The 25,149-nt window shown below is 54.6% G+C and overlaps 1 protein-coding gene and 1 long non-coding RNA gene across 3 annotated transcripts in view; one reads left to right on the top strand and one right to left on the bottom strand.

Annotated features, from left to right (window-relative positions):
- The window catches only part of Ccdc12 (coiled-coil domain containing 12), a 43,531-nt gene that overhangs the window by 10,970 nt on the left and 7,412 nt on the right, over positions 1-25,149 (top strand). For both annotated transcript variants that reach the window (XM_005006843.4, XM_063261073.1), the window contains exon 2: positions 16,616-16,683. In XM_005006843.4, coding sequence (XP_005006900.1) covers positions 16,616-16,683 — 68 coding nt within the window. The remainder of the gene's footprint in view (positions 1-16,615; positions 16,684-25,149) is intronic.
- On the bottom strand, positions 16,678-23,213 carry LOC134478745 (uncharacterized). The gene is made up of 3 exons (XR_010051590.1): positions 22,607-23,213; positions 19,776-20,420; positions 16,678-19,396 (listed from the first exon to the last, which is right to left on the bottom strand). It is a non-coding gene; the product is annotated as an uncharacterized LOC134478745 (long non-coding RNA).

The raw sequence follows: 25,149 nt of genomic DNA, 5'->3' as shown, positions 1-25,149 counted from the left end.
GCTAGACAGCTGGAGGGCAGGGCCCCTTGCTCTGCACTGGGACCCAGTTCCCACTGGGTCTCCCCTTTGGTGATTTCTGGGTATTGCAGGCTTTAACTGGAGTTAGGGTTAGTGGCCTCGATGGGTAGGGACATAGAGGAACCTTAACCTTCAAACAGATTCTAACCTTTTCCTCAGCTTTGGTTTTTTTTGCCTTTTTTTTTTTTGGTACTAGGACTCGAACTCAGGCGCTTGCACTTTTCCGGCAGGCACTGTGCTGCTGAGCTGGCCCGGCCCTTTTCCCTTAGCTTTGCCCAGAGGACTTGAGTGACCTTGCTGGTGAATCCTCTGGTGGTTCTTGCTGGGCAGGAGGAGGCGGTGTCCAGGCAGCAGTCTGGGGGTATGCTTAGGGACCTCGAAGGTCTTCTCTTTGGAAAGCCTTTGTCTTATAGTCCTCTAGACTTTCTTAGTTCTTATTTTAAATCTTAATGATTTTAATCGTAGTGCCTAAGAGGGCTTAGGTTTTCTTTTCGGTTTGGTTGGTTTTTGTTGTTCTGGAGACAGGGTCTCCCTCTAGTTCAGGCTGGCCTCAGCCTCTTGGCAGTCTTCCTGCTTTGGCCTCCTGAGTGCTGGGATTACTGGCTGTTTACTAACAATCTGAAGTGGCTTCCTTTTTTTTTTTTTTTTTTTTTCTTTTCTTTCTGTTTTTCTAAATTGAGACAAGGTTTAGCCACAGAGTCCAGATTAGCCTTCAGTGTACTATGTAGCCCAGACTGTCCTGAATCAGAGTCCCCCTGCTGCAGCCTCCTGAGTGCTGGGATTCCAGGTGTGCCCACCGCTCTTGCTTGAGGTGGCATTTAGAAGGGACTTCTAATTGGCATACACAAAGGCCAGCCCTGTAGGGCACCCCATGCGTGTGTGTCCTTGTAGTCAGTGACGCCAATGAGGAGACAGAAGCTCTGGTGTCCCCTAGCTGCTCCTGCGCATGCCCAGAGGGAACCTCTCTGAGCATCCTCTGACCCTGTGGAGCCTTGTGCAATGCAGTGGGACCCTCCTTTCCATAGTCTCTGCCTGGCCACTTCTGTCCATCACTGTTTCTGGGGACCATTGGTGGTGGCCCTGCCAGCTAGGCTCCCTTCCCAGTCTTCCGTGCGCACGGATTGGTGGATGCCGAGGACTGGAATTGCTGAGTCGCAAGGTGACTGTCACTAGGCTAGATCCTGCCAGGCGGTTTTCCAGACCCTTGTTATCATTTCCTGTTCCGCAGCTGTGCCTGCAGCTGTCCTTCCAGCGAGGGGTAGGGTTCCTGGTAGGGTTCCACTTTCATCAGCCAGGCCATCCTGTCCTCATGAGGTTTAGACTCGGTTTATCTTTCTCAGCAGGGAGTTTCAAGCATCTTGGCATAATTTCTGTGGCATGCTTTTGTTCCTCCCCTTTCTTTATTGGTTTGCTGTCCCTTTTCCTGTTGATTTCTAGGAATTTACTTTTTAGTATAGGGGTACTGAGAATAGAATGTAGGGCTTCTTGTATGCTAGGAAGGTACTTTACCGCTGAGCTGCATCCCAACTGGTTTCCAGGAGGTATTTGGGTTTTTTTGAGACAGAGGCTATGTAGTCCAGTGTGATCTTGGACTTACTTGGTAGCCCTGGCTCCCCAGGAACTTGTGGTGATCGTCCTGTCTCAGCCTCCTGAGGGCCCTATTTACTGTAGTCCCTTGGGGAGAACAAGGGCCGGCCAGACTGGTCCATGGCTGCCTTGTGCTTTGTCATCCAGACCGAGTCTGAACCATGGGCGGAAGACAGGGTGTTCCCACTGCCCCAGACAGCTGCCTCTGGGTCAGTGTTTCAGGCTGGCGCAGTATGTTTTAAACAGTTGTTGGCTTTTAAGGTCCCTTAGCTTTCCTGTTTCCAGTCCCTTCTCGGGGAGGCCTGGGGGACTCTAGCTACAGTGTGTGATAGTGTCAGAAGTCTCCAGAAGGGGAGGCTGAGGTAGGGACCTTTGGTAGTTTGGACCTCTGGACCAGGACCAGGACCAGAATCGGTGGAGTTGTAGTATAAGCCCTGAGAATTTTAATGGGGAATTGAAGCGAAATTCCTGTAATTGTGGAGTTGTGTTCCCCGCTGCACCTTGAGCCATGGAGGAACCCCCACACCTCCAGTGCACACCCTACTCCGCTATCCCAACCTAGCATGACCCACACAGCCCCTCACCCTCTGCACCCGGAAGGGCGGGCACCACCTTCCTCTTCCCCGTCCTTACGCACTGGAGGCACCGGCAGGCGCTGAAGCCTGGTGTGAAGCCGGCCAGACCCGGCCCTTGACCCTGGCGTCCCCCCCCCCTCCCCCCGGCAGCCGTGGCGTCCTGCTCTTGAAAGCATTCCAAGGGGGAAAATGGTTGCTGTGGAGACAGAGTCCATAGGGAGTAAGATACAAGCTCTGGGGCTGTTTTGATTCCTGCTGCAGAGAGCTCGGTCTGGAGAAAGCGCACGTTCGCCCTTTCAAGGGCGGCCCCGCCCCCTGCTGTTTCGGGGTGGGGCCCTGGTGCATTCTTGCAGGGTCATTTGAGTTCTGGAGTCAGCCAGGTGCCTTCTGCTTAGGGAGTGAGAGCCAGGATGGGGGGTGAGGACCGTGAGGTCGGGCTGGCCCCCGGGGGAGGTTGTTTCAGCACAACATGCCGCCTGAGGGTTTGAGGCTGTAGTATCTGCCTGGAGGTGGAAATTGTGCTTTGGCTTTTTTTTTTTTTTTTTTTTTTTGGACGGGAGCACTATTGGAGATTGAACCAGGGCCTCACACTGAGCTATATATACATCCCCAGATCTTTTAAAAAACTTTTTGACACAGATCCTGGCCAAGTAACCCAGGCTGGGCTCAAACTTACAGTCCTCCTGCCTCAGCCTCCCATAATGTGGGATTAGAGGTGGAAACTTACCTGGTGTGGACTCTGGTTGTTTCCTCCTTCTCCTCTGGGTTGGCTGATGGATCTTAGTCTCTGCTGGGCTCAGTGCCCAGGGCCATCCTCACAGAGCCTGACCTGGCCATGGTGCTGGAAAGCCCTCGAGGGGTTGAGTGTGTCCAGGAATGAGGAGAAGGGGCAGGAGCAGAGCCAGCAGGGATAGAGGGGTCTGAACCCTGGAAAACCAGCTATGGAGGCCCCAGCCTGCCCCATTCTCTGCATGCTGTGACCAACCACCTCTGACATAGCTGGAGTTCTCTGCATGCAGGTGGGCAGGGATGCAAGGCGAGGTCTTCCTCTAAGGAACATGGAGCCACACCGAGAAGGGGACAAAACAGTGACCAAGGCTTTACGTGACCCTTTGGGGCAGTGAGATGCATTGTTCTGAAGACACAAGAGTGCTAGCCTCTTAGCCTCTGTCCTCATGACAGGGCTGGCACCTGCTGGTGGAGGAGTTGCTCTGTGCCAGCTGCAGGCGGCACACTCCTGTCACACGGTCCCTCACTTCGTGCTGTCCTTTGGCTCTGAGAAACCAAAGAATGCCAGGGCCCCTATGACAGGCAGTTAGCAGAGCCCACTGGATCCCCAGTGGCTCTGCCCTGTCAGCCTGTCACCTGGGCCCTGAGTCAGAGGAAGCACTTCCAAGGAAGCATGTGTGGGAGGATTACAGGAGCTTAGTGACGCACTGCTATCCTCTACAGATAAATGTGCCGGACCTGACTTGTGGTCCAGACTCAGTTTTCATTGGTGTCTCACGCCTTGGCAATCACACCAGAGGGGATGGTATCTTGCTTCACCTCCCAGACTGTGCCGGCCAAACAGCAGCTGAGCAGAGGAAAAACAGCTTCTTGTCTCTTGGTGTCAGCGCCTGTTGCTCTGTAAATCTCTGACTTGTCTGGAAATGGACTTGGGAAGAATTTGGCTTTCTGAAAGGGTGTCAGAGGTTGGGGTCCAGGACGATTCATGCTCAGGTCCAGGATGATTCACTCTCTCCAGGGAGTGGGAAGGGGACCCTGAGACTAGGAGAGGGGTCTCTGCATGGTGTCTAAGCAGTTGACCTTGGGGGGAGTCAGGAAACTCCAGGACATCTGGGGCCACACTCAAAGAACACTTATACCCAGCCCCCACTCTGGCTTTTCCATTGGTAAAGGGGGCCTCAGAACCTGCCCTGTCTGCATCCAGGGGCTTCTGTCAGACAGATACGGAAGGAGGATGCTCTGATCCCTGCTTTGTCATGAGGCTAATGCTGTTGATGGCTCTACAAGCAACAGAAGTCCGCTCTGACTGGTTTAGGAAGAAAACCAGGTGTTAGGCCGCTGATCATTGTGTGTGGGGGAGAGTGTGAGCCAGCAGTTGAGTCCAGAGAGCTGCGGTCTGCCTCAGCGTCTGCTGTTCTTGTGCCCCGCACTGCTTGGATCTCTTGTGACCCTCAGAACATGTGGAGTGTTAGTGTTACATGAGAGGTTTTGCCTCTTGTTTCTTCTTCTTTCTTTCCTTCTTTTTTTTTGGTACCAGGATCGAACTTATGACCTCATGCTTACCAGGCAGGTACTTGTGCTGCTAAGCTAAATCCCCAACCCATTCTGTTTCTTCTTTTTTTGGGGTACTGGGGATCGAACTCACGACTGTACGTTTGCCAGTCAGGCACTTATGCCGCTGAGCTAAATCCCCAGCCCCTCTGTTTCTTCTTTTGATGGGGGTCAGATACTGGGGATTCACAGACTGGCACATCCTCAGCCTTTTAAAAAAATTTCCTGGGGCTGGGGATTTAGCTCAGTGGCATAAGCACCTGCCTTGCAAGCAGGCAGTCGTGAGTTCGATCCCTGGTACCGATTTAAAAAAAAAAAAAAAAAAATTCCTGGGGGCTGGGGATTTAGCTCAGCGGCATCAATACCTGTCTTGCAAGCACGTGGTTGTGAGTTCGATCCCTGGTACCAGTAAAAAAAAAAGTTTCCTGCTAGGTGTGGTGGAGCACTGCTGTAATCCTAGCATTCAGGAGGCAGAGGCAGGAGGATTGCCATGAGCTTGAGGCCATCCCAGGCAATGTAAGTGAGTTCAAGGCCAGCCGGCACTACATGGTGAGACCCTGTCTCAAAAAAAAAAAAAAAAAGTGTTTTTTTCCTTAATTTTGAGACAGTTGCCGAGTGTCTTAATTTTGAGACAGTTCCCGGCATCTCTAGCGTGCGATCCTCCTGCCTCAGCCTTGGCCTCACAAAGTCCTAGGGTTACAGGCCTATGGCTCCAAGTTTAGCTTCTGCTTACTCTTCTCAGGGTCTTTTTTGTGTCCAGAGCCCACCCTCAGGGGCGAATAAGCCCTGTACAGGGGAGCGCTTCCCCCTCTGGCCTGCTCCCTGGCTCAGCCCCACCTGTGAGCAGAGCTCCTGTTACAGCTCACTCTCAGGCCTATGGGTCCCTCACTCCATTCTAGGTGCCCTCTGGGGCCTTTGCAGCACCCTCCCTCCCCGCTTGTGGTCATCTTCCTTTCCTCCTCAGCCCTGACAGACTGACTGATTGATGGAGCACATACCTCTGGCTGTCATGCAGAGGGCACAGCTGGGCCAGTGCTGTGTCTCAGGAAGCAATCAGGAAGCCTTTGTAGACACCTGACCTGAGGGCTTCTGTTGCTGTGAGCCGTGACTGAACCCCGGGCTGTGCCAGGCCTGATGCCACCTGAGCCCGGGAACTGTCAGCAAAGAAGTGTAAGCAGGGTGCTGATGCTGTGCAGCTGGCAGGACTGCCCTCTGCTGTGCTTGGGCTTCGAAGGTGGCCTGACCCACATCCGGCGTGTTCTTTCAGTAGCCTCAACCACTGACCTTTGCCTTTTCCTTTCCGGCCCCTGATGAGTGCTGTTTATGAATAACACCTGGTCACTGTTGCTACCTCCCTGGCTTCTGCTGTATCCGACTGCAGCTGGCCCTGGCTGGCTGGGTTGTGCCCTCCCACTGCAGTGGTGCCCTTGGGTGTCCTGTGCTCTCTACCTGGACACAAGCCTCAGCCTTGTTACCCCTTCCTCCCAGGACCTCAGCACCCCTTGCTGCCTGTGTGGCCTGGAGGCTCCTGGAGGCACAGGCCCATCCTCTCAGGGGCCGCCACCCCAGGCACTTGCAGTGATCATCCCTTCACTGTTTCCTTCCCACCCCCTGCAGCAGCAGGCTTGTCACCTTTCTGTCTGCCAGGCTGTGAGGCTCTGAAGGCACGTGGGGTGGGGAGCCGACCAGTTATGGTTTTTCTCAGGGAAGATGCTCATGCCTCCTGAGACAAATCTGGGGGCTTCTTTGAGAGCCTGTGGGTGACAGTGGATCTGAGACAGAAACTCAAGAGTAGTTGTGACATCAGATGGTTGGGTGTTCACATCTGGAGTTTAAGTGTGGACTGGGGTTGGTCTGGGCATTTCAGTTGGGCCCAGGCTTTGAAGAAGCCAGGGTCGATGCCAGTGCCTGGAGCCCTGCTGTGAGTCAGGACTCGGTGTGGCTGGGAAACACCTCTCCTTCCGGTAACTTGTGGTACCTCTTGGGTGTCTTCTGTTGTGCTTCTGCTTGTGTGAAAGGCTGGGGTGCTATTGGGGTTGGTGCCCCAGAGTGGGTGTACACAGACTTATGGCAGGCATGTGTGTGCCCAGCAGAGGGGTATTGTTTGCAGGGCCCCTTGCTGAAGAGTACCCTGGGGGGCTGGGGATTTAGTTCAGCGGCATAAGCACCTGCCTTGCAAGCAGGCAGTCGTGAGTTTGATCCCTGGTACCGATAAAAACGAAAAAGACAAAAAAAAAAAAAAAAAAAAAGAGTACCCTGGGATGGTGAATGTAGACAGATAATGCTGCCCTGTCCCTCATCCCCTGTCCTGGTCACCAGCAGGAGTGTATGGGAGAAGGTGCAGCCTGCATGCTCCTCAGCCCCTGCATGGCCCCATGGCTTCAGGAACAGATGCCAGACGGCTGCTCAGGTCCCAGAGCTGCCCTTCTGCCCTCTGCCACATGCCTGGTGGCCCCAGCTATCCCCTGGGAGGCAGCGAAAGGGGTCCCAGCTGCACGGGTCTCGCTTCTGACTTTGTGGTCTGCTTGCTCCTGCATCTTCTGAGCCTGCCAGGAGGAAGTGCTGGTGGTCGGGTGTTCTGCTTTGCAGCCCAGGTGGCTTTGTCCTCCCTGGAGAGGGAAGCTGCGGCCAGGGCCAGGGAGCGGAGAGGTGCAGCTCTGCCCCCAGCCATGTCCTCAGCACAGCACTGGTTACTTTTTTTTCTCTTTTTCTCCCCTTCCAGCCTCCTTCCTTCCTCCACTCCTCCACTCCTTCTCCTTTCCCCTCTATCCCACTCTGTAGCTCAGGCTGGCCTTGAATTGTCTGTCTCATCCCTAGTGCCGGGGTCACAGGTGTGTAGCATCACCTCTGGCTGCCACTAGTCACTTTCTTCCCTTCAGTTTTAGCCTCAGGTGCTGGAGCCATTGGTCCTGATTTGGGTAACAGGTCTGTGACATGCCTGCAGGTTCCGCTGCGTGTCTAGTATCAGGCTTCGGGGGTTGCTGGAACATACCACCTCTGACCGTCCTCAGCTTGCTCTCCAGCAGCACTGGTTTGCTGTCGTCACTGGATACTGACCCGGCCCCAGCTGTGGCTTCCTGCCTCATCAAGCCGGGTGGCCTGGAGATGCTGTCTAGGGTTTGAGTCAGTCAGGACAGCAGACCACAGGATGGATTCCTCTGGTTTCTCGTGTCTGTTACTGAGATATTTCGGCAGCAAAATGTGTCATTTGACCCCGTGAAGTTTTGGGCTGCCTGTGCACGTGGCGTTGCCAAAGTTGCAGCCGTGGCTGTGGTATGTGGACTTGCTGCCCTTGGGTTCTTGTATGTGTATGTGTGTGTGTGTACATGTGTGTGTACTTGTGTACATGTGTGTGTGTGTACGTGTGTGTGTATTCGTGTGTGTCCCTGTGCTACCATCAGGCTGCCGTCTTTATTGAGCCTCTGGCCCTGGGCATGAGCAGCTGGCCTGTCCCATCTATGCCCTGTGAGTTCTAGGTCTCCCTGGTTGGGAAATACAACTCTTCATGCCTCGGCACGTATCTGTCCTGTGGTCCGGGGCACTTTTCGTGATCAAAGTCACCATTTTGGGCCTCCCTTGGTGATGACAGCAGGAAGAGCTGGCAGCTCTGGTGTTGCGGGAGACCGGTCTGAGGGAGTAGTGGGGGCACTGGGGCAGCAGCCAAAGCTTGAAGACCCCCCTGCTGTGGGTCCTGGCTGCCCCAGGCACTGTAGCTGCACTGGGTGGGCCTCTGTTCTCTTGTATGAGGAAGAATGGCCGGCCTTACTCATGTTTTACAGTGATTAACTAATAATACTGATTATACTCAATAATTCCAACGTTACCCAGCTAAGTGAATAATCAGTTGCTTGGCAAGCTTTTAACAGGTAATAAAAATAACAGGTGTTATTGTTGGAACTGTGGTAGAACAGAAACGAGTAACATTTGGGACCAGTCCTCCTAGCATTCCTCTTTTTTTTTGGTCTTTTTCCTTTTTATCAGCACCGGGGATCGAACCCACAACTGCCTGCTTGCAAGGCAGGCGCTTATGCTGCTGAGCTAAATCCCCAGTCCCAACATTCCTCTTCTAATGGAGTGTCTTCCAATCTTAGGAAACCCAGTTAAATTATCCCTGCTGTACTCCTGAGAAGTGGGAAGCAGCAGGGTTAATGTTGCAAGACAGAAGCAGGGTTGTTAGAAGGGAGGGGGACAGATCCTCAAGGGATGAATGAGCAGGCCTGGCTCATTCATGGATAGGACCATGTGGTAACAGAAGATAGGACTTCAGGTTGTCTCTGTCCCCACTGTCCTGAGCTCTGCCTGAAGGGAGGAGTGCAGTGTGGAATGCACAGACCCAAGTCCCAGAGCTTCATCCGTGGCCCAGGGTGACATCTGCATAGGCCCTGCCAGCCAGCTTGGACAGTGGGGTGGAGGGGAGGCCCCAGCAGCGACAGGGGTAGCATGAATCTTCTTCCTCCCTGCTGTTGTTCACTTGGTGGCAGCCCAGCCAGGGGGAGCCTGGAGCTGGGGTGCCGAGGAGGGCAGGCTTCTCAGAGTTTCCAGTCCAGAGAAGACGGATGGCCCCGCCTCACACAAGCACATCCAGGCAGAATCAGAGTCGGGGTGGAGAGTGTTAGAAGGCCTGGGGAGAGCATGGTCCAATGGAGAGTGCTGAAGCCAGGCCAGCTGCCTGGTGAGTGGAGTTTTCAAGTGGCTCAGAAATGATGGGTTTGTGGAGAAGCCTCCTGAGTGTGGGGCCTGCTCCCGGCCCGGGGTCTCTTGTCACTCACCCTGGTAGGCATTGCTTTCCCCCTTGCTCTTCTTGTGCTGGGATGGAACCCCAGGCCTCCTGCATGCTGGATAAGCACTCTTCATTGAGTGACACCCCAGCCCAAGGGACTCATTCTTTTTTTTTTTTTTTTTTTTTTTTTGTCTTTTTCTTTTTTATCGGTACCCGGGATCGAACTGCCTGCTTGCAAGGCAGGTGCTTATGCCGCTGAGCTAAATCCCCAGCCCCAAGGGACTCATTCTTACTCTGAGCTTTTTTCACACCTGAAGATTGAACCCAGGGTGCTCTACTACTGAGCTACACCCCCAGGTCTTGCATTTTTAATTTGGGGACAGAGTCTCAGTAAGTTACGCATGTTAACCTTGAACTTGCGTCCCCTTGCTTTAGGCTCCTGTGAGCTGGGATTTCCGATGTGTACCACCACCCTTGACTAAGCCTTATTAAAGTTTTTATTGGTAATTGGCAAATAATAATTGTATATAATTATGGGGTACAGTGTGGTGTTTTGATATATGTACTCACTATAGGAAAAGTTAACGCCTGGTTTGTCGGGCTAGTTCACACATCAGTCAATTCACTCACTCACCATTGTTTTGAAATAGGAACTTGTAAGATCTACTTTCTTAGCAGTCTTGAAGAATACAGCACACAGCCCTGTGTGGTCACTGTGCTGTGCAGTGGGTCTCTAAGCTCACGCTTCCTCGTGCAGGAGTGTTCTGCCCTTTGATCAGCACCTCCCCTTGAGCAAGCGCCTTCCCGAGGCTGCTTCTGAGTTTGGCTTCTGTAGATCCCACGGGGACTCGAGGTCCATGCCTGGCTTCTCTCACTTTGCCTCACACCCATCCTGTTTCTGTTGCCAGGGACTCCCCCTTCCCAGGAGGAAATAGCATGTGTGCATGGGTGTGAGCACCCATGGGTGTGAGGTGCATGTGTGAACATGTATAGGTGTGTGCATACTCCATGTTTTCTTTATCCCTCTCCCATTGATGGGCCCTTAGCTTAGTTCCAACTGGGCCTTGTTTTTAAAGCTTAAAAGTGGCCCCAAAAAGCACTGTTGAAAAGGATGAGGGCTCCCACTGGCCTGCAGGTGTTGGTAGGTCCGCCTCTAGCTGGTTGCCAGGTACTAGTCTTGTCTTTTTGTTTCTTTTTGTTTTTGTTTTTTGGAACCAGGGATTGAACTCACAATTTCACACTTACCAGGGGGGCTGGACCGCTGAGCTTTATCCCTAGCCCTCTCTTGGGGTTTCTTGAACAGTGTAAGAGTAGGGAGTGAGAACAGTGACATATCTCTAAGGAGGAATGGAGCCAGCAGGGCTCAGGACACCCCAGGCTGCCACCTTGCTTAGTCCTCAGCCCTGCCTTAGTTAGCAGGGGCAGAGTGTGGCCTCAAGGTCTGTCGCCTGAGAGGAAGGTCTGGCCCCGACTACTTTCTGCAGAGGCCAGTGGGAGCCTCCTTTGGCCAGGCTGTGCAGAGGCATGGGTCCAGGCCTGCTGCATGCAGAGGTGCAGAGCGAGGTGGGCTTGCCGTGGACCTTACAGGGATTATTTCTGTCCGTCTGGTAGAGGGGAAGCCCTGACGGTGGGAGGGGCTATGCTTCTCTGTTGTGTTCCATCCCCAATCCAGATTCTAGCCCAGCCTGGGCCACTTCACAAACCCTGTCTCAAAACTGAAAACCAAGGAGGGTATAGCTCAGCCCATTCTCTGGGTTTAATCCCCAACCCCAGTACTTGGGGGGGGGGAAGGCACAATTTGGAGCCCCAGCCTGCTACACCCTCTCTGCCCACTTTCACTCTGTCCCTTGCCCCAGGGCTGCTCTTCCCAGGAATCTGAAGAGCTGCACCTCTTTTTCTGGAATCACTCACCCTAAGCCCTCCTGGGCAGCCAGGCCAGAAGCCACACCCTGCTCTGTGGCCAGCACGGTCAATATTTGTGGACTAACAAAGATAATACCTCACTCAGTAGGCTGGTTTCCTGGGGGACTTGTGGTGAGACTAGGACCCAGTCTGGCCCAGGGCCAGCTCTCGCACTCCTGTGATGCAGCAGGGCACCTGTGGTCTTGGGGCCTTGGCCATGGGCTGTGGGCAGTGGCTTCTACAAGGAGCCCTGGACAGGCACTCCCCCTCACTGCCCCGCCTGCCCAGGCCTGCCCTAGTCTGCCTCAAGGACGTTGCACCCATTCTGTCCCTTTGCCCCCACCGGCTCTTGTGAGAGGTGCCTTTTTCTCCCAGTGAGTCACCACACCACAGAGCTGTCTCCTGGAGCTGGCCCCTGCCTGTGTCCCCACAGCCTGACCCAGTTCCCTCTTATCTGCAGTCCTTTGCTCCATTTTCCTGCTGGGCGCTTTTGTTTTTCTCTGTTCACAGCCCCTGGGGAATGGCTGTGCCGGGCAGAGCCTCTTAGCTGGCCTCAGCTTCAAGCCTGGAGGGCCCTGGCCTCCCTGCCCTGCTGTCCGCTGTCCCAGCCACCTTTGGCAGGAGACCAGGCTCCTTCCACACCCTGCCTGATGTCTCTACAGCATGTGGTGACACCGCTCGTCTGATCCCAGGACTGCCAAGCCAGGCGACTCGCTGTGTCCCCACTGCTGTCTCCTACCGCCCTGTCCTTGCTGCTGAGGCCCAGTTCTCCTTGCCCCACTGGCCCATTCCCTCAGCCTGTGTCTTCTGTGCTTCCTCCTGGAATAGGGCTGTGATGTCCTGTGACGGTCCTTGTCTTCACTGATGAGGAAGCGAGGTAGGGCAGGTGTTGTGACCTGCCCTCGGCCACAGCCAAGACAACAGAACCAGGCTTCCCATCACGTGCACTGCTCGCTGTGCCCTGCTTGTTGGCAGAGTCAGGCGTGCAGGTGCAGAAGGAGGGCACAGCATGTGCCCTGGGAGCTGTGCTGGGGGACAGGCAGTAAGCTCAGAGAGCCCTCACCCCCAGCTCAACCTCCTGCAGAGAGAACCACGGCAGGATCGAGGTGGCTGTCAGCCCAGGGCTTAGCTTCCCCTCTCCAGGGAGAGTCGGGCTCCTGTGGCTGCCCTGCTGCCTCTGGTGCACCCGTAGGAAATCACCAGATCCCAGCACACCAGGACAGGTGGTGGGACCTGGCTGACCCCGGGTGCTGTGTGTGTCCCTCTCTACTTCTCCAATTCTCCCTCACCCTGGGCTCAAGACAATGGAAAGGCTCAAACTTCCACCTCTTAGAGGGCTAGAGTTTGAGTCTCTCTGTCTCTCTGTCTCTGTCTCTGTCTCTCTCTGTGTCTCTGTCTATCTATATCTCTGTCTCTTTGTATCTCTCTGTGTCTCTTCTCTTTCTCACTGTCTTGGTCTCTGTCTGTCTCTCTGTCTCTATTTTTTATTTTTATTTTTGGTACCAGGGATTGAACTCATGACTGCACACTTGCAAGATAGGCGATTTAATATCAGGAGTGAACCCAGGGGCACTCCACTGAGCTTCATTCCTGCTCTTTTTTTTGAGACAGGGTCTTGCCAAGTTGTTCACATTAGCTGCGAACCTTTGATTGTCCCATCTCAGCCTCCCAAGCAGCTGGATCACAGGCAGGCACTGCCAGGAACCACCACCCTGTTTTCCCCAATTGTGCAAAGGGCCAATTCCCACAGAGATGTCAGCAGCCCTCCCAGGTGGGCTGGCGGGTCCATGAGGGTTCAGGGACATGTTCCCCACCTGAGCTGGGTCCCAGAAATCGGCTCTGCTGACTCCTCCCAGCCCCCTGCTCCCTTCTGGAGGGGAGACTCCCCCCCACACACCGCAGCTCTTAAAACCTGAGCCACAGGCAAGCCTCAGGCTGGGGGTGGGGTTTTTTTTCCCTGTGCCCCTGCCCAGGACAGTAACCTCGAGCAGGTAGCAACAAGTGCCTTAGGCCAGGTTTGACCCTACCCTGGTCTCCATGGACCCTGGTCCTGGCCGGCCAGCTGTGTGGGTCTTTGCAGTTCCCCCTCACAGCGCACTGCCTCCTGTGGTAGCCACCCATTCCCCTGTCGGACACTGAAGATGGGGCTGGAAGGTGGCTTCTTCCCTGAAGCCATGTCCCTGGCCACATCCCAGGGGTGCAGAACACTCAGGGCGTGGAGCGATGGGTGCACTGGAGTCCTCAAAGCTGGAGTTCTTGCCTTCTGTGTCCCTGCCTCCGAGGCAGAGCCAGCAGAGCAAAGGGCTGGGGGCTGCAGAGAAGAGAGACCTTGCTGGACCTGGCAGAAGGGAGCAGAGGAACGGGACAGGGCGGCTGTGTTCTCCCCACCACCCTCCTGCTTGTCTGTCTGGCTGCTGGTAACTGAACTGGTGGTGGTGGCCCTGCCTCTGGGCCGCGGCGAGGCTTGGTGCTGCCCTGCTCTCCTGTCTAAGTCCCTGCTGGTCAGCGAGTGAAGCCGCCTTCACAGTGGGAGCTGAGGAGCAGCCCATCATGGCACCTTGCCTGGGAGGTGGAGGGCCTGTCTTAGGCAGACGAGCTTTGACATCACCATGGCTCTCATGGGCCTTGAAAGGATAAGGAACCTGCACATGTGAACTCCCAGTGCGGTGGAAGGCTGAGGCAGGAGGATTGCAAGTTTGAGCCCACCCTGGGCAGTTTAGCAACTTAGGAGAGCCTGTCTGGGTCGTCAGTGTGGGGGGTGTTGTGTAAGCTATTTCGTGTGGGTAAACTCACGGACAGGTGACATGGGTGTGCCTGAAAGGCACAGATCAACAGTCCTGACTCAGGAAGTAGAAAGTCCGAGTGGTCCTACAGCTGAAATCTTCTCACAGAGAAAACTTCACTGCAGTGTGGCCTCATTGAATTCTCGAACAGTGACGAAAGAGTTGATGTCACTGTGCTCAATGTGTGGTTTTATTTATTTTGGAGCTCTGGGACTCAAACAACCATCTTGCCTCAGCCTATCCATGCTGGGACTGTGCTCTACAACTCTGTTTTTTTGTTTTTTATTTTTGTTTTTTTTTGGTACTAGAAGTTGAACCTGGGGCCTTTGCACTGAGCTATGTTTTAGATGATCTTCTTTCTCTTCCTCTTTTTTTTTTTTTTTGTTTTGTTGTTGTTTGTTGTTGTTGAGACAGGGTTTTACTTTCCAGTTTAGGCTGATCTTGAACTCACTTTGAAGCCCAGGATGGCCTTAAACTGGCAGTGATCCTCCTGCCTCAGCCTTCTGAGTGTTGAGATTACAGGCATGTGCCACCACACCTGGCCAATCTTCTTTACTTTTTATTTTTATTTTTTCATTTTGTTGCAGGGTCTCACAAGTCGCATGGACTAGATTTGAACTTGTGATCTTCCTGTCTAAGGCTTTCAGAGTCCTAGAATTACAGGCGTGCACTACCATCCAGCTTCTAATGTTGTTTGTTAAAGTGTTGTCTCTGCTAAAAGGATTTCAGACATTAGAAAGCAATGCATTCAGGCTTTGTTCGGCCAGAGCTGTTTGTGAAACCCCTACAATCTTGCCCCAGAGGCTCCTCCTTCCTCCTTTGGGCTCTGAGGGGCCGGGGCTGGTGGGAAGAGCAGCTGATTGCTGAGGAGTCGGTTGGGATAGTCCTGGCTGGAGGGTGGTCCTGAGGTGCCCTTGGAAACACTTGTACTGATTAAGACCTGAATATGAAGGAAACAGTTGCTGGCTGCCAGGAAGATAGGGTCTTTGCCTGGGAGCCTGGGTAGGCTGCCCCTGTCCTGGGGCAGGTGGGCGCCAGCAAGGCTGGAGCAGAGGCTGTGCTGTCTATGGGTGGGGAGGATGGGGTGGAGCAAGGGGAAATGCAGAGGCAGCTTCTTCTCCAGATCAAATACAGCTGCCTGGGGGTGGGGCAGGCAGAGGTAGGGGTCCCACGAAGGGTGACTTGGATCCTGAGTCATGGGGCACCCAGGCGCTGACGCCCTGCAGCTGGGGCCGGCTGGGGTCAGATCCAACTCACGTGGGAGCACTGGACAGCAGCTGAGATCAGAGTCCTTACAGAGGCAGCTTTGCTCTTGATAGGCAAGAAGACAGGCGGAGACCGGAAAGAGATCCATCTGCATGCGCAGCAGACAGGTCCTATGGCTGTGGCCAGGCGCTGTCCTTTTCCCTTTGATAGAGCTGCTCCCCAGGTTTGTCCACAGGTTGGACAGAGGACCTGGAACGTGTGATTCCGGGCCGCTGGCTCTGAGCTCTGAGTGTCCAGCTGGGTGGGGTCATCGCCCCAGACACTGTCCTTCCATGGGTGCTCACTGTCCTGCCGGAGAGTCACTGACTGACAGGAAGCCTGGGGATGCTGCCCTGACTCTGCTGGGTGAGTCTTTAGGCAGGGAGAGGTGCATGCTTCAGACAGTCTATGGGGACATGGGACCTGGGAGAACCCCCTGTGCTTTCAGGCATGTGGCTGGGGCTTCATGTGCCAGGCCAGCAGTCACAGCAGCAAGACAGGAAGCAGGACAGCCCACGGACGCTTTGTGCTGCAGGTGGAAGCAGCGGGCAATGTCCTCCTGTTGTGGGCCTGGGGGCACCTGAGAACAAGCACACCATGCCAAGGGTGACATGAACAGGACTTCTCTACACTAAAAATGGGTGGGAGAGATAGGGCACACCTGCAGTCCCAGCCATGTAGGAGGCTGAGGCAGGGGCATCACTTGGACCTACAAGTTAAAGACTAGCCTTGCAACATAGCAAGATCCCATTTCAGGAAACATCAAAACCAAAAAGTGGGCTGGGGATTTAGCTCAGTGGTGTAAGCACCTGCCTGGCAAGGGTGAGGTCATGAAAGTTTGATCCCCGGTACCAAAAAAAAGAAAAAGTGGGAGATGGGTAGGACTGAACCAAAGAACTAGAGGTGGGAGAACATTTTCTCCTAGAAACAAGAATTCCCTTTGCCTCCATCTCCCAGAGTGCATCATAGTCCCCATTCTAGTGGGCCTCATTTCCTAAAAAGGAACTAAATAGTGTTTGTGGCTGTGCATGGAGGCGTATGCCTGTAATGCAGTACTCAGGAGGCTGAGGTAGGAGGGCCAGCCTGAGTGAGCTACATAGTGGGTTCAAGGTTAGCCTAAAGTGTATAGAAATCTCCATTTCAGTCTATCCACCCACAGATATTTCTGGAGATGCCTCCAGCCTGGAGAGCTCTGTTTCCACCTTGGTTGCTAGTGATCAGATTGGTCCTTTCCCGTCTGCCCTCACTCTCTCTAGACCCCTGAAGAGGGTCAGCTGCCCGCATAGACTCTGTGACACTGACCAGCTCCATTTCCCACCATCTAAACCCCCTGGGGCTACCATGCCTGGGACCTGCAGGGGGTTCAGGCTGCATGTAGAGGGCAGGGAGCATCACACTATGAGGTGCTGAGTGTGTGGCTTCAAAGATGTGCAGTCCTCCTTGGTGCCACGTGAGCTAGGAGTGGGAGTGGCTGTCTGAGCGGTGGGTTTCTCCCTGTCTTGCAGGACAAGGAAGATGGGGAGCCGAAGACCAAGCAGCTCCGAGACGAGGAGGAGGAAGGCGAGAAGCACAGGTGGAGCCTGCATGTGGTGCTCTGTGGCCATCTGCCCCACTCTCGTGTCCACAGCCAGACACCACCCTTCCCTGCATGCTCTCCTTGACGGCCATATGGCTTTGCCTCCTGCTGCACCCTTTCCTTGTGTTCCGTGTCACGTGCAGAGCCAGGCCCGCTTCTCTAACATGGGCTAGCACCACCTAGAGGACGAGGCTGTGTCCACCTTGCTGCTGGCTCGGCGCTTCCTGAGCAGCACTGTGTCCGTTGGTCTGTCCCTGCTACCCTCTCCCCTCTGCCCCCTCTGAAGCTGTCCTGCCAGAACTCAGCTCCGGCGCTGCTGCTCTCTCCAGCCCCGTTCCTCGGGTAGCTACTTAGAGTGCCGATCTGCTTTGCTGAACTCTGACACATGGCTGAGTCGCTTAGTTGCCCAGCATGGCACATGTGAGGGTCTGGCCACACTGCCCTCATGGGCCTGGGTGGAAGTGCCCTTCCCAAATCTTAAGGGCCAACACAGAGCTGCTCACTGCCTTGCTTCAGAAGTGCCTGTGCGGGCTGGGTGCCTGGCGGGGGGAGTAGAACAGTTGCCTAGCACATGCAGGATCCTGGGTTCCATTCCCAGCATTGCCAAAACAGCGTGGGAAGGGAGAGCTACTTGGTGTGATGGAACGATATGGTAAATGTTTACAGTTTTAAAGTTTATTACCACTGAAAGACAATGCCATGAATCCCTCTCCATATCCTCTCCCTCACCACCTTAAATACACTTACCTGTCACTCTTGCCACAATCTGTAGCAGCTCCGGGAGGCTTCTTTCCTGATGCCTCGATGTGCTGTTGTGGCTGCCGGATGTTCTGATCTGATTGACACTGTTGACCTTTCCTGGTCGTTTTGACTTTGGGAAGAGCCAGGAGTCGCACAATGGAGCTGGTGGATAAGGTGGATGAGGATCCAGCCTTGTGTTTTTATGGGCTGTGTTTCCCTTGAAAGGGACTCAGCAGCAGCAGAGTTCACTGTGTTTGATATCGGACCTTAGAATGAACTGTCTTAGTTACTTTTCTCATTGCTGAGACAAAATACCCAACATGCACAGTGAAGGAGGAAAGGTTTATTCAGCTTGCAGTTTGTAGAGGTTTTGCTTCATAGTCAGCTGGCTCCAAAGAGGGTGATGTGGCAAACAGGCATCACAGAGGAGAAACAGTTCATGGTGGGTAGAAAGCTGAAGAGCAAGTGAGGGACACGATGAGCCACCTCCTGTGATTTATATTCTACCCTGGGATTAGAACCATGCCAAACTAATCAGTGAACTGATTTAGTAATCACCCATCCTTAATCCTGGCACCTTTAATCCTAGAGTTGCACCATGAATCCTAGCATTGCACTATTGTACCCTAGCCCTACCTATGACTGCATGAGGCTTTGGGGGACATCTAGACACAGCCATAACAGACCTTCAGAAAAGAGGCCTCCAAAACTGCTGCAGAAAGTGGCAAGATGGATGGGATGCATGTGTTCAAAGCAAAGGAGAATGTTTTAAGGGGGATTCATGGCTTCGTGCCTTACTGTAAAACATTTTTTGAATGTAAACATTCACTGTACTTTTTGATCACACCATTGTATGTGGCTGTGAGCCAGGCACAGCATTCCTGTCCGACCAGCACCCCCCCTCTGACATACCAGAGGCTGCCTGTTCTCTTTGTCGTTACTCTGCTGACTGGGGCTCTGCAGTGCCAGACCAGTGGCCTCGGCTTCCTCTGCCACAGGCAGCACCCTTCAGGCGCAGTGGACCTCAGTGGGCTGTGCTCTGGAAAGAGTACTCCAGGGAAGCGAGTTGGCACCCCGCAGGCCCTCCTAAGGCAAGCAGAGGAGGCTTCCCCCGTACAGGCTGTCATGGCAGCTCCTCATCCCACAGCAGATCCGGACACTGTTCTGGATGGCCCTGCAGGCTCCTCGTCCTCTCCCCTGGTTCAGATGTGTGACAGCTGTGCTCCAGGAGTCCCTGTGCTGGGCTCTGGGCTGTTTTTGTCTCAGTCTGCCCCTGGGGCCCCTGACTGGTGATGGAAAGGGGAAAGCCTGGTTACCATCCTCTGCCTGGAAACCCCCGCTTGTGTGGCTCATGGTGGTACCTGCGGTCTCCGCATCCACCATGAGCACATGAGACTCCTTGGTTTCCTCTGGTTAGAGCCCAAGTTCCAGTGTCCTGACCGGTTTTGATTGCTGGGTGGTCTCTTTATTATTATTTTGTTTAATTTAAAAAATTTTGGTACTGGGGATTGAACCCAGGTCCTCTTACATGCTAGGCAAGCACTCTGCCACTGAGCTACATTCCCAGCCGATGTTTCTTTGAGACAGGGTCAGGCTAAATTGCCCACGGGGCTTGTGATCTTCTTTTCTCAGCTTCCAAGTAGCTGGGGTTATAGGCATGTGCCACCATCCCTGGCCTTCGTGGTCTCTTCTGATCTTTCTCTTTACTTGGAACAAAGGGTCCTTGGTGAGTGGCAGGTGGGGGTCAGACGGTGGACTTGAATGTTGGACCCTGTGGGTGGATCTCAATGTCATGTCTGGTGAAGGGCAAAGCAGGTTTCAAGGTGGAGACCTGCGGGGCAGGAAGGTGTGGCCTTGTCAGGTATAGACACAGAGCTGTGATGTGGCCTCTCTGGTTGCCTGCCCTGTGCAGGACACCAGTGTGGTCCCCGGAGGCAGCAGTGCAGTGCCCATCTCAGACAGACTTGGACTGTTCACAGTGGAAAACAGAGGTGATGTTAGAAGCCCTGCAGAAGTGTGGCTGGATCCAGACCCTCGGTAGCTCCACATGCACCCCGGGAGACAGAGGGTGACTACCATGTCTGCTTTATATTTGTGTTTCTATTTTCATGCAAGGCCAGGGATCAAATTCAGGCCTTGCACCACCTGCTGGGCAGGTGCTTTACCACCCAGTGCATCTCCAGCCCTTGATTTTATTTTTAAAACAGACAAAAGAGAAAGAGAGACAAACCTGTTACATATTAGGCAAAAAGCAATTTCTGTTGAGCAGGGAACCTAGCAGATGAGCTGTGTTACTCTCTCAATTGTTCAGAACTAAAAGGGAAAGAGGCCAGGCCTAGTCCGCATACCTGTCCTCCCAGCACTTGGGAAGCTGAGGCAGGAGCATCATAAGTCTGAGGCCATCGCAGACAAAGGCAGAAGGAGCATGGTGATGTGGTGGAACAGCTCCAGGCTGGTGACCGGAAGAAAGTGCAGTCCCAGAGCCACCCTCTGGAGGCTTTGGCAGGTGGGCTCGCCTGCCCTGGGTCGCCACCCACAGGAAACACAGCCTCACAAGGACCTGTGTTTGGTGTCCCCAGAGAGCAACGTACTCTTCTGACCAGAATGCAGCACATTCCAGAAGGCTCTCGGAGCCTTGGTCTGTAAGACAAAGCCAAACCCACTGGACTTCACCCTAAATGCGGGTCCAGGCTTGGGCCTCCCTGGAGAGGCTCTGTCCCCTCAGCAGAGGAACCTCTCCCTCATCTGTATGCTGAGTCTAGAAAAGAACCCCAGCAGGATGCTTGTGGGTTGGGGCCTATAGGTCACAGCTCTACCGTAGCCCCTTTCTCGGTTCGGGGAAAGCAGTGACCTTCCTGCTCTGGTGGGGGAATAGCTTCTGGGTTCCCAGGGGCTCCATCCAGGCCAGCCTGGGCCACCCAACTGCCAGGCCCTCCAGGAGTGTCCTGACCAGTGCAAAGGTGCTCGGGTCATCTTCAGCAGCAGAGCAAGGCCTGGAAGAAAGCAGGACTTTTGGGTTAGGTCTCCGGCAGAGGGTGGAACTTGAGAAATGCAGGCCCAAAAGCTTGAACCTGTGATTTCACATAGGTGGCCCTGTGGAGCGGCATAGCCAGAACGTTCACCAGCCCCGCCCTCAGGACAGACCTTGCCTGAGGCCTGAGCGGGCGGTCTGTGCCCCGCTCCCACAGAGGGACAGGGTCTCCTCCTTCGGGCTCCTCTGTGCCCTGCCATCCCACACTGCCACTGGCTCTGAATGTCAATCCTTGGGTGACCCCAGGCAGCCTCCAGATCACTTGGCATTCCTCTGTGCCCTGTGCACGCCACACAGACCAGAACAGGTAGCCAGACCCAGTGACTGGCACAGCTGACTCATCGTGCTTTTTTTAAGCTTGGGACATGGGGGAGTAAAGTTGAGACAGTTCCTGGTTCCGCAGTGGGCCTTGAAATAATAGGGCCAGCAGACGGAGCAGCTTCAGGGTTTGGAAGCAGCTCTGAGGTTGAGGCAGGGTCCTGTCCATCACCAGCTCTAGGCCTGGTTGGAGCTGGCAGGTGGGAGCAGAGCACTAACAGTGGCTGCAGGGGTGTGTGTGTGTGTGTGCATGCTCGTGTGTGCTCACGTGCCTTGTATGGCAAAGGAAACGAGGCCTTGGTCTTTCTGCTTTGAAGCTGGGAAGCCTGTTCGTATCTCACATGTGTGTGCGTCCCACTGTGGGGCATTGCCACCCAGCTGAGGCGTAGCCCTGATGGGGTCCAAGCCTTTCCAGTTACCAGATGCCTGACTTTCACTCTGAGAACTGGGTCCTGGGGGTGGCACCGTTGCACGTAGGAGTGTGACAGACCCGTGACACCAGCTTGACTCTGCACATGTTGCTGCCCTTGGGGTGAGCATCCACACAGCCGCACCTTCAGCCCCTGAGTTATCTCAGCCTGGTTCCAGGCCACAATGTCCTGTCTCTGGGTGTGTGTGAGTATGTATGTGCCCTTGTGCGCTATGGCCTGGACACCTGCAGCACTGTCCCTTGACCCTGTATCTCCAAAACAGGCCTGGGAATGCAGTCCCAGAGGCTTGGTGTAAGGAAGGGGCAGCATCCCTCCCTTGTGACCAGTGCCCGGGATGTCCTTCTATGTGACCGGGTGGGGCAGGGCTGGTACTTTCCACATGAAAAGAGTCATGGCATCCTGCTGGGACCTTCACAGCAGGATTCTTGGAGCCTGAAGTTGCCCTCTGCCCAGGGGATGAGCGTGGCCCACCTTTGTAGGTGTGGGAGCTGCAGTTCTGGCCACAGGGAGTAAGCTGGCAGTGGGACCCTCCCTGCTTCCTCTCTGAGGTGACCAGGATGGTAATCATGAGCTCACCCACCCTCCTGTGACCCTGGTGAAGAGATGCACCGTCACCAGCTTCTGCCAGGCCAGGTGCTTTTTTCCAGGCCAGGTGCTGCTCTGCTCCACCTCCTGACCCTCAGTGGTCCCCGCCATGGACACCATGACCTCTGTCCCATGTGCCCTTATTTATTTTGGTCTTTGAAGCAGGGTCTCACTGTCAGTTCAGGCTGTCCTTGAGCTCACTTTGTAGCCCAGGCTGGCCTTCTAACAATCCTCCTGTCTCAGCCTCCCGAGTGCTGGGATTACAGGAATGTGCCACCACACCTGGCCCACGTTTCCCCTTGACTGACGAGAGGCATGTCTTCCCCAGCGACAGGTGTGAGCAGCATGCAGCCCCTCCCTGTATCTGGGCATTAGCCCCTCATGGCCAGTGTGGTCAAGCAGTCCTCAGCTGTGAGCCCTTGTTTTTGGGGGGAGGGCTACAGGGGATCGAACTCACGACCTTGTGCTTGCCAGGCAGTTGCTGTGCCACTGAGCTGTAACCCTGGTCAGAGCCCTTGGATTTCACCTCAGTACCTTTTCAGTTTAAATTGGTATTTAAGGTATATTTAGGTGTTTGTAATTTTGAAAACAGAAAATGCAGGTTAACACCCACCTGTACATATCTGACAGCTTTTTTTTTTTTTTTTGTCTTTTTCGTTTTTATCGGTACCAGAGATCAAACTCACGACTGCCTGCTTGCAAGGCAGGCGCTTATGCCACTGAGCTAAATCCCCAGCCCCCGACTTGTTTTTTTTTTAACCTCCCATGACTATTTCCGATGTACGCTTTCCATGCAGTTCCCAAGGCTGCTTACCATGTCTTTTCCAGTGCCTGGTTCATCCGTTCAGCCTGAAGAGCACGTGTCAGCTGTTCCTGCTCCTGTGAGCACCTGACTGGCTGCAGGCATTCAGGCAGGCTGTGAGGTGACCGGGTCGGGTTCTTCAGTACCTTGAGAGGGTGGCCCAGGCAGATTGGTGCCTGGCCTGGTTGTGTCCCAGAACAGCTGCTGGCTGGTCCTGACCTCGTCCTCTGGGGGCCACAGGTGCGCCATGGGGTTGCTGTGGGTTGGTGAACTCAGTGGCAATAGTGGTGGATCTATGTGCAGGGTCGAGGATGGGCCTCATTTCTGGACTCTGCCTCTTGTGGCCTTCGGTTTTGTTGTTTGCTTGTTTGTTTTCAGTGCTGGGGACTGAACCCAAGGGTTCCCAGAGCTGCACCCCTAACCCCAGCCACCTGTCTTTAAGGCGAGAGTGTGGCAGTTATTTCTCAGGCGCCTCCTGCCTCTGACACCTACAATTTGTGGTGATTTGGGGGCTGATGAAGCTTTTTCCACATAGCAGGGAGAGCTGAGAGGATGGGGTTTTGTGGCCGGAGGAGGCGTTTCCAAGGTGACACCGATGGCTGAACTCCTGGGAGGTGGCAGTGGCTGGACTTCCTCCCTCACTGCATGGAGCCCTGGCTGAGCCCCTGCCCTGGGCAGAGGTGTGGTCTGGTAGCTGTTTCCCTCCACAGCCACATCAGTCCCCAACGAGACTCGGGCTCAGATCCCAGCTATTGCTCATCCTTCAACATGAGCATATCCAGAGTCTGGGCCATTTCTGCCCCACTGAGTGTCAGCTCCTGCCCTTACTGTGTTGAAGGATGGTCCTGAGGTGGTGTCACCAGCCCCCTGACCGCGTGCTGTGACCCTGTCTTGCACTCAGCCGTGTGCTCCAGGCAGCCTGAGTTCTCTGTGGTTATTAGAGGGCAGGAGGCCAGAGAGGGGGCTGGGAGATGAAGGGGTTGCTACCCTGTGCTGTCCTCTGCCTGGGCGCATGGAGCCACAGGCTCTCTAGACTTTCATCATGCGACCATCTGGTCTCCCACAGGAAGATGTTAACCGCCAAACAGAAACTCCCGCCAAACAGAAACTCCCAGCACCCAACTCCTCCCAGGGTCTCCATCCTGTCTGCATCCTGGCTTCTCCTGCACTGAGTTGCTGGGCTGCCAGTGTCTGGCCGGTTCCCTCCTCTGGAACATCCGGTGGCATCTCCTGGCATTGTGTGAAGGGTGCTCAGAGGGTCACCTCACTCTTTGCTGGCTCTATACCTCTTGCACTGCCAGAACTGTCTTGCACACACCCCCCGTTTCCTTCTGTTTCGGTGGGATCTTTCCCTGGGGCAGGGTCACTGGGTCAAGTGGTTTGGGCACAATAAGGAGCTTTGGGGGGACCGTCCAACTGAGGCCATGGTGCGGCATGGTCTGGTCCCACCCCCTGGCTTTTCTGGTCCTTTAGGGTCTGGTCACTGGCAGCAGCCAGGAGGTGTTACTTACTGGCTTTGGGACACAGAACCTAAAGTGTGTCGGGGGTGTGTGTGCGTCCTGGGAGGCTCCTGTGCTTGCTACTCAGAAGGTTAAAGATAGATACTTCCCCTGGGTCTGTCAGCATGAGGATAGCCATGTGCCGGCTTGCTCCAGCCCCTGAGGGGGTAGATGGTCAGGAGGGCATTGTCCCTAGGAGCTGGTCACATGGACTGCCCCTTCCATCTTTATCTGGCCCTCTGCTAGAGTCCAGGGCAGGGGATGAGTGTGGAGTGGCTCCAAGATCTCTGGGGCAAGGCAGGTGTGATCACAGCACTTGGGAGGCTGGGCAGGAGGACCATCATCAGGGTTAGAGGGCACCCTGGGCTATGCAGGGAGCCTAAACTACTGCGAAGTGAGGCCCTGTTTGCTAGAAATGAAGCTGGACCAAGCTCCTCACATTAAAGCCTTGTTTCACTGGCTGGCACAGAACTCTGCTTGTGGGCTTAAACAGTTAAGAGTGTTTCAACTCACCCCGCCCCTCCTTCAGTAGCTCTTGAGGGTGTTAAAAAAACACCCCAAGTGGTATTTCCCCTGAGTCTCCAGGCCCCTGCAGCTGGCCTCTGGAGGGCCCCCTGCTGTGGTCGCTCCCCCCTGCCAGGCAGGTCTCTGGAGGAGAAGCAGATGAGGAACTTTAGAAGGGAGCTCAGGAAAACATGAACTTGGACTCACTTCACCGTGCCATGAAGACCATGTCGCTTGGAAGCAGCCCTGCTCTCTGTGTCTGCAGGGCTCCAGTCAGCAAGAGCCTATGAGAGTTCCCCACTGGGTGTCCCAGAGCTGGCTGGCTGGGCCTTGGGAGCCGAGCCTGGCAGGAGAGACATAGGGCCTGAGTACCCAGCAGGAGTGTGCCGGGGGTTCCCGGGGTGGATGCTGCTCACAGTGCCTCCCTAGGACCTGCCCAGGGGACTTGAAGGGTGGGAGGGGCGCAGCTAGGGTCAGGACCTGTGAAGACGTTTAAACTCATCTGGGGACCCTGTAGGCCTGGGTCAGAGGCAGGAAGAGGAAACACTGAGG

Source organism: Cavia porcellus, unplaced genomic scaffold (genome assembly GCF_034190915.1).
Source record: "Cavia porcellus strain 051 isolate PalLab524CR breed Dunkin Hartley unplaced genomic scaffold, mCavPor4.1 scaffold_14, whole genome shotgun sequence".
NCBI lineage: Eukaryota > Metazoa > Chordata > Mammalia > Rodentia > Caviidae > Cavia > Cavia porcellus.
This window is presented reverse-complemented; position numbering and strand designations above follow the sequence as displayed.